At 60.9% G+C, this 6177-nt stretch overlaps 2 protein-coding genes across 2 annotated transcripts in view; one reads left to right on the top strand and one right to left on the bottom strand.

Moving 5' to 3' along the window:
• Positions 1-4018, top strand: part of PITPNM1 (phosphatidylinositol transfer protein membrane associated 1) — a 10992-nt gene extending 6974 nt beyond the window's left edge. Inside the window, exons 14-23 of the mRNA XM_017733722.1 lie at positions 479-649; positions 846-995; positions 1100-1248; positions 1319-1429; positions 1564-1680; positions 1890-2038; positions 2140-2289; positions 2628-2811; positions 3061-3189; positions 3295-4018. Coding sequence (XP_017589211.1) covers positions 479-649; positions 846-995; positions 1100-1248; positions 1319-1429; positions 1564-1680; positions 1890-2038; positions 2140-2289; positions 2628-2811; positions 3061-3189; positions 3295-3561 — 1577 coding nt within the window. The 3' untranslated portion in view covers positions 3562-4018. The remainder of the gene's footprint in view (positions 1-478; positions 650-845; positions 996-1099; positions 1249-1318; positions 1430-1563; positions 1681-1889; positions 2039-2139; positions 2290-2627; positions 2812-3060; positions 3190-3294) is intronic.
• Positions 4019-4273: 255 nt separating this feature from the next.
• The window catches only part of AIP (aryl hydrocarbon receptor interacting protein), a 2842-nt gene continuing 938 nt past the window's right edge, over positions 4274-6177 (bottom strand). The window contains exons 2-5 of the mRNA XM_017733739.1: positions 5701-6018; positions 5348-5524; positions 5120-5261; positions 4274-5034 (exon numbers count right to left, since the gene is read on the bottom strand). Coding sequence (XP_017589228.1) covers positions 4829-5034; positions 5120-5261; positions 5348-5524; positions 5701-6018 — 843 coding nt within the window. The 3' untranslated portion in view covers positions 4274-4828. The remainder of the gene's footprint in view (positions 5035-5119; positions 5262-5347; positions 5525-5700; positions 6019-6177) is intronic.

Below are 6177 nucleotides of genomic sequence, written 5' to 3'. Positions count from 1 at the left end.
CGCCCGGGAGCCGCGCCGGGGCGCTGTATGGGGCGGAGGGTGCCAGCACCCGCCTCGAATTTAAGGTATCCGGCTTCTTCCTCTTTGGTTCCCCACTGGGGCTGGTGCTCGCGCTGCGCAAGACCGTCATGCCTGCTCTGGATGGTGAGGATCCCTGCCTGCTGCGGTGCCAGCCCCTGACCCTCCTTGCAGGGCTCAAGTCCCTGAGTCGTATTCACCCCACAAGCCTGAGCTCCCCAGGACCACCCCAGAGAGCCTTGATTGGGTTTGAGCCCCTCGCATGCCCAGCCCTTCCTGTGTGGGTGTTGGTGGGTGCCTGAGTGTCCCTGCTCTGTGCCAGCCTCAGCCTGTCCCCAGTGCCCCAAATTTCCCTCTCCAGCCCTTCCCCTTGCTGTGTCCTGCTTTACCCCTCCTGGGTGTTTTGCTCCTGGTGCCCCCCAACCCTCGTGTGCGCCCCTGACCCCACTCTGTGCTGCAGTGGCCCAGCTGCGTCCTGCCTGTGAGCAGATCTACAACCTCTTCCATGCCGCCGATCCCTGTGCCTCCCGCCTGGAGCCCCTCCTGGCCAAGGCCTTCCACGCTGTGCCCCCCCTCAGCGTGCCCCGATACCAGAAGTACCCCTTGGGTGATGGCACCTCGTCCCTGTTGGGTGAGCAGGTCCCCTCCAGGCTGGTGCCAGGCACCCTGGGGCCACGTCAGGGTACCCAGAGCACTCACAGCCTGGCTGGGTGGGGGGAGAGGGATGTGCAAGCCCTTTCTACTGCTTTGGGGCTCTATTGGAGGGCATCCTGGGGTGGTGGGTGTCCCTGGGGACTCTGGGTGTGCTCACCCAGCTCTTTCTGCAGCGGAGGCCCTGCAGACACACTCTGCCCTGTTCCTGCCCAAAGTGGATGTGGCTGCCCCCCCTACCCCCACTGGCAGCTTTGGGGGCTTCTGGAAGGGCAATGAAACAGCCGAGCCCCCCACTCCTGCCAGCACCAGCGAGGTTGTCAAGAGTAAGTGTCATCCCTACCCACCCCTTTGCATCGCATGCGGGCACCTTGGGCTGCACGACATGGGATGAGGTCCAGAAAAGGCTTCATTCCAGCTCTCCCCACAGTCCTGGAGCATTGGTGGGGCCCAAAGCGCATCGACTATTCTCTGTACTGCCCTGATGCCCTGACTGCCTTCCCCACCATCACCCTGCCCCACCTCTTCCATGCCAGCTACTGGGAATCCTCTGATGTGGTGGCCTTCATCCTGCGCCAGGTATGGGCATGGTGGGGTAGGCGGCAAGCTGGGGCTGGCAGAGGCTGAGCCAGTGCCATGCTGTTGGCAGGTGATGGAGAAAGAGGGGCCGCAGCCAGCGGAGAGCGAGGAGAGCTCCATCTACAGCCCCGCCATCCCTCGGGAGAAGTGGCAGCGCAAGCGCACCCAAGTGAAGATCCGGGTATGTGGCCAGTGGGAGCCCACCTGGGGCATCCTGGGGTGTGCGGGTTCTGGGACAATCCCGCAGCGCAGTGATGTCCCTGTGGCGCCTCAGGAGCTCCCCCAGGAGCTGCTGAGCACCCCATGTGCCTGCAGAATGTGACAGCCAACCACCGGGCCTGTGATGTGATCGTGTGTGAGGGCAAAGCGCAGGTCCTCAGCGGGCGCTTCATGTATGGACCCCTGGACGTGGTGACACTGACTGGGGAGAAGGTACAGCTGGGCTCAGGAGGCCACCAGGACCCCTCAAACAGGGTGGGAGTGTCCAGGACCAGGCATGGGGCTGGTGTCCCACAGTAGGGGAAGGATGTGGTTAACAGGACCCTGTGTGGGATGGCGAGAGAAGGTTGTAAGGACTTGCAGGTGGGGACACAGCAGGATGTGGTAGTCCAGCCCATGCTCGGCCCGCTTCCTTTTCCCAGGTGGACATCTACATCATGACACAGCCGCTGTCAGGGAAGTGGCTGTACTACGGCACCGAGGTGACAAGTGGCAGCGGGCGCCTGACCTTCACCATCCCTCCAGACAAAGCTCTGGCCATCGGGATCTACCCTGTTCGCATGGTGGTCAGGTGAGGTATCACCTCAGTTCCTCCTCCAGCCCTTTTGGCAGAGCTACACCTGCTGCCCTGGCAGCAGAGACGGTGCCGAGCCACCACCTCTGCCTTTGCAGGGGGGACCACAGCTACGCCGAGGCATACCTGACTGTTGTGGCCCGTGGCACTGAGTCCGTTGTGTTCAGCATCGACGGTTCCTTCACCGCCAGTGTCTCCATCATGGGCAGTGACCCCAAAGTGCGGGCGGGGGCTGTAGACGTTGTAAGGTGGGTGCCCTTCAATAAGGGAGTCAGTCTCCCTGTCTTTCATGGTGTGGTGACAACTCAGTTGGGGCGTGTCAGAGCAGGGACAAAGTGGAAGGTATTCCACCACTCCCTTGCCTCCAGCACATCATCTCTATGCTGGTGCCCTATTGTGGAAAATAATCCTCTCCAAGTTTGGATGTGGTCCCCACAGTTTTGCTGTGCCTTCCCCTTGATAAAATCCCTGGGAGCAGGGAGGTTTTGGAGGCAGCACCCACACATGCTGTGTTGGGAGATTCCAGCTTCCCACAGCACGACTGCCTCCACATAGGCTCCTGGCAGCCACCCATGTCCCCTCCCAGGCACTGGCAGGACTCAGGGTACATGATCATCTACGTGACGGGGCGCCCCGACATGCAGAAGCATCGCGTGGTGGCCTGGCTCTCCCAGCACAACTTCCCCCACGGTGCTGTCTCCTTCTGCGACGGGCTCACCCACGACCCACTGCGCCAGAAAGCCGCCTTCCTGCAGAGCCTGCGCACCGAGGTGGGGATGGGGACGCTGCCGGGAGGACACAGGGCTGGTGATGGGGTGGCATGGGCTGTGCCGAAGCCTGTGCACCTCTGCATCCTGGTGGAGATGCTGGGAGCTGGACTGCACTGCCAGGGCAGAGCTGGAAGCTTCTCAGGGCAGCTCCCAGCCATCCCTCTTAACATGAGAGTGTCCCAGCCCCTGGGGGTGGCTGCCCCTGTGGGAAGGGATGTTCCCTGCCCTAATGCTCTTGTCCCTGGGCAGGCAGAGATCTCCATAGTTGCTGGCTATGGCTCCACCAAGGATGTCTCCGTCTACAGCTCGCTGGGACTCGCGCCAGCACACATCTACATTGTGGGACGGGCCGTCAAGAAGTTCCACAACCAGTGCCAGGTATGGTGGTGGCAGGGCTGGGGAGAGCCTGGGGATGCAGGGGACGATGGCTGACCCCACCAGCTGGCTGCGGCCACCAGCTCTGGCTGTCTGTGTGTCCTGCAGTTCCTCTCCGAGGGCTATGTTGCCCACCTGGCCCAGCTGGAAGCCGCAGCCCTGGCCCACTCCCCCAAGGGCCCCCCACGACCTGTGCTGGGCAAAGGCACCTATGGCTGCCCAGCGCCTGTCGACTTCCTGCGGAAGCAGAGCCAGCTCCTGCGCTCCCGGGGCTCCAGCCAGGCAGAGCGGGATGGGGGGTCCCCCTCAGTACCCTCAGGCTTGTCCCGGGCCAAACCCCGCAGTGTCAGCCTCAAGCTGGAGGGTGAGGAGTGAGGGTGGCATGGCCATGTCCCCCCTCCACTGCATCCCTGATTTCCCAGCAAGGAGCATCTGGGGATGGAGCCGGTGCTGGGCCACAAGCCCATAGGAAGGAGATGAGGGCACTGGGTCCCCTGAGACTGGGGGGTGCTGGGAGATGGCTCTGAGCCCCCCTGAGGGCCAGAGTGATCCCCTCAGGACTGAGCCACCCTGGGTCCTCCCTGCTGCCCCCAGCCCTGTCCCCTCTGGTCCTTTGGGGCTGTTGGGCAGTGACCAGTGGGGTCTGTGCTCCAAGGTCATTGTCCATGTGCAGAACTGGGGGGCTGTGGCTGTGCCCCAGGGCAAATGGCACCTTCCCACCTATTTATTTCTGTCCAGTGTCACAGGGCAGGGCTGGGTTGGGTTTCCAGAGTGGTTCCTCTGTTCCCCCCCTTTTGTTTCCGTGTTGAATAAAGAGATGTTACGACAAGGTGCCAGCACCCACGAGTCTGTTCTGTGCCTGTGGCACCAGGGTTCCCACCCACTGGGAAAGCCCTGGGGAGCTTCTAGGGACACCATGTCCCACAGGGACATGGCCGTGGGGCACATCAGTTGGGTCACAAGCGATTCAGGACAAGGAAAAGAGCCTGGGGTATATGGGCTGTGCCAATGCTGATACCCTCCCCCTCTCCGACTTGTTTCCCCTCATTTACTTCCAGCAGCAAATTTTTGTAGTGACCAGGGGCTGTGACTGGTTTTACTTGAGTTTATCTTGGCATAGCATGACCAGAGGTTTATAGAGATAGCAGGAAGCAGCTGTTATTCTATATAAAATATTCCCGACACTAACATGACAAAAGGAGACACTGGTTTGGGATGATAGCAGCAGCCTGGAGAAGTGACAATGGTGTGGCACGGAGGAGAACAGGCATGAAGGGATTGAAGCCCAGGCTGAGGCTTGGCGCCGCCCCTCCATGGCCACCATAAAGTATAAAAACATCAAATAAGTGATACAAGTTGTCAGGGAGCAGCAGGCTCGAGTCACCCACGCATCCCTGGCGTGATGATGAGCAGAGTCTAGAGCCCAGCAAAGAGCTTCACCCATGTGCTGCAATGCTTTATGCTGCCACTTAAGTGCCTGGCCATGTCCCCAGGCCGTGGCGAGCTCCGGGGCCATTTCCACTGACTTCAAATAAGTAAAATCTGTATTAAACATTAATAAACATCCATGACCATTCCACATGTGGAATATCTAAAAGAACCTGTCCCGAGAGCGCTGGGCTCTCCCTTGTGGCTGCGCACTCTATTGGGAGAAGATGCCCTTGAAGCGGATCTTGTCTTCGGCGTCCTTCTCCCGCAGCCGTGCTTCCAGGCTCCGCAGCTCCTTGGAGACCACGGGGCGCAGTGAGGGGTCGAGGGCCAGGACTTTGGCGAAGTCAGCCTGTGCCTCAGCCACGTTCCACACAGCTGCATGGGCCTTGCCCCGCTTGAAGTAGGCCTTGACATTGTCTGTGGGGAGAGAGCTGGGGTCAATGGAGTGTGGGGGTCTCCTGGTGCCCACCACAGCCACCTGCGATGGCCTGTGGCTCCTTACCCTCGTACTTGTTGAGGATGGAGGAGCAGTGGTCCAGCACCTCATAGTACTCCTCACACTGCAGCTTGCACTGGCAGTAGTTTAAGAGCAGGGGTGTGATCTTCTGGTCAAGCTCGATCCAGTCTGGAGAGCCCGGCTGCTCCTGTGGCACACAGAGCAGGGAGAGTGAGGGGGAGCTCTCAAGCCCCGCATTCCGGGGGATGCCTGTGTGCATCTGGAAAGACCCACCTTCATCTGCAGGTTCTTGAGACAGGCGATGGCATCATAGTATTTGGCAGCTGCCTCAGGCACCTTGCCCTGCCGGTACAGCTCGTTGCCTTCCTTGTGGATCTGGGGCACAGCCTGGAGCTTCTCCTCATCTGTCATGGCCCATGGGTCCTGCTGGTAGGAGCCGGGTGGCTCCACCTGACAGCACCCCATCATGGAATCAGAGAACAGGATCATGGAATTGTTTAGGGTGGAGACGACCTCTAGGATCATCGAGTCCTGCACAGCCACGGCCACTACTAAACCATGTCCCACATGCCACATCTATGTGTTTTTTTGGACACATCCCCGAGCTCCCCATGCCGGCACCTCACCTTCAGCACCTCGATATCAAAGATGAGGGGCTGGGGGTTCTTCTGGAGTTCGTCGAGGTCGGGGTACCCCAGGGAGTAGTGCTCGTGCATCTGGGCGATGCTGCAGCAGTGCCGCTGCCCCTCCAGCGGATCCTTCCCTGCTGCGATGTTCCGCAGGCTCTTGGACACCAGCGGGTAAAGCACCACGTGCTGCGGGAGGAAAGGGAGCCGGGATTTGGGGGAGGGAAGGGGGCAGGCCGAGGGAAACAGGGAAGGAGCGCTTTGGCCTCGGCTCGGTGAGCTGCCCCAGGTGGGAAGGGCGCAGCAGTGGCTGAGGTCCTCGCAGCAGCAGGGGCTGGTGAGGCGGGAATGCAGCAGCCCAACGGGAAGTCTCGGGAAAGATCCTCGGAGCCGACCGAGGGTCCCCAGAGGTATCCGTGGGCCCGGAGAGCTCCTGTCCCCTCTGCCCGGGGCAGCAGCCACCCAGCCGCCCCCAGA

This window comes from Corvus brachyrhynchos, unplaced genomic scaffold, assembly GCF_000691975.1.
Source record: "Corvus brachyrhynchos isolate BGI_N302 unplaced genomic scaffold, ASM69197v1 scaffold165, whole genome shotgun sequence".
NCBI classification, from domain to species: domain Eukaryota; kingdom Metazoa; phylum Chordata; class Aves; order Passeriformes; family Corvidae; genus Corvus; species Corvus brachyrhynchos.
This window is presented reverse-complemented; position numbering and strand designations above follow the sequence as displayed.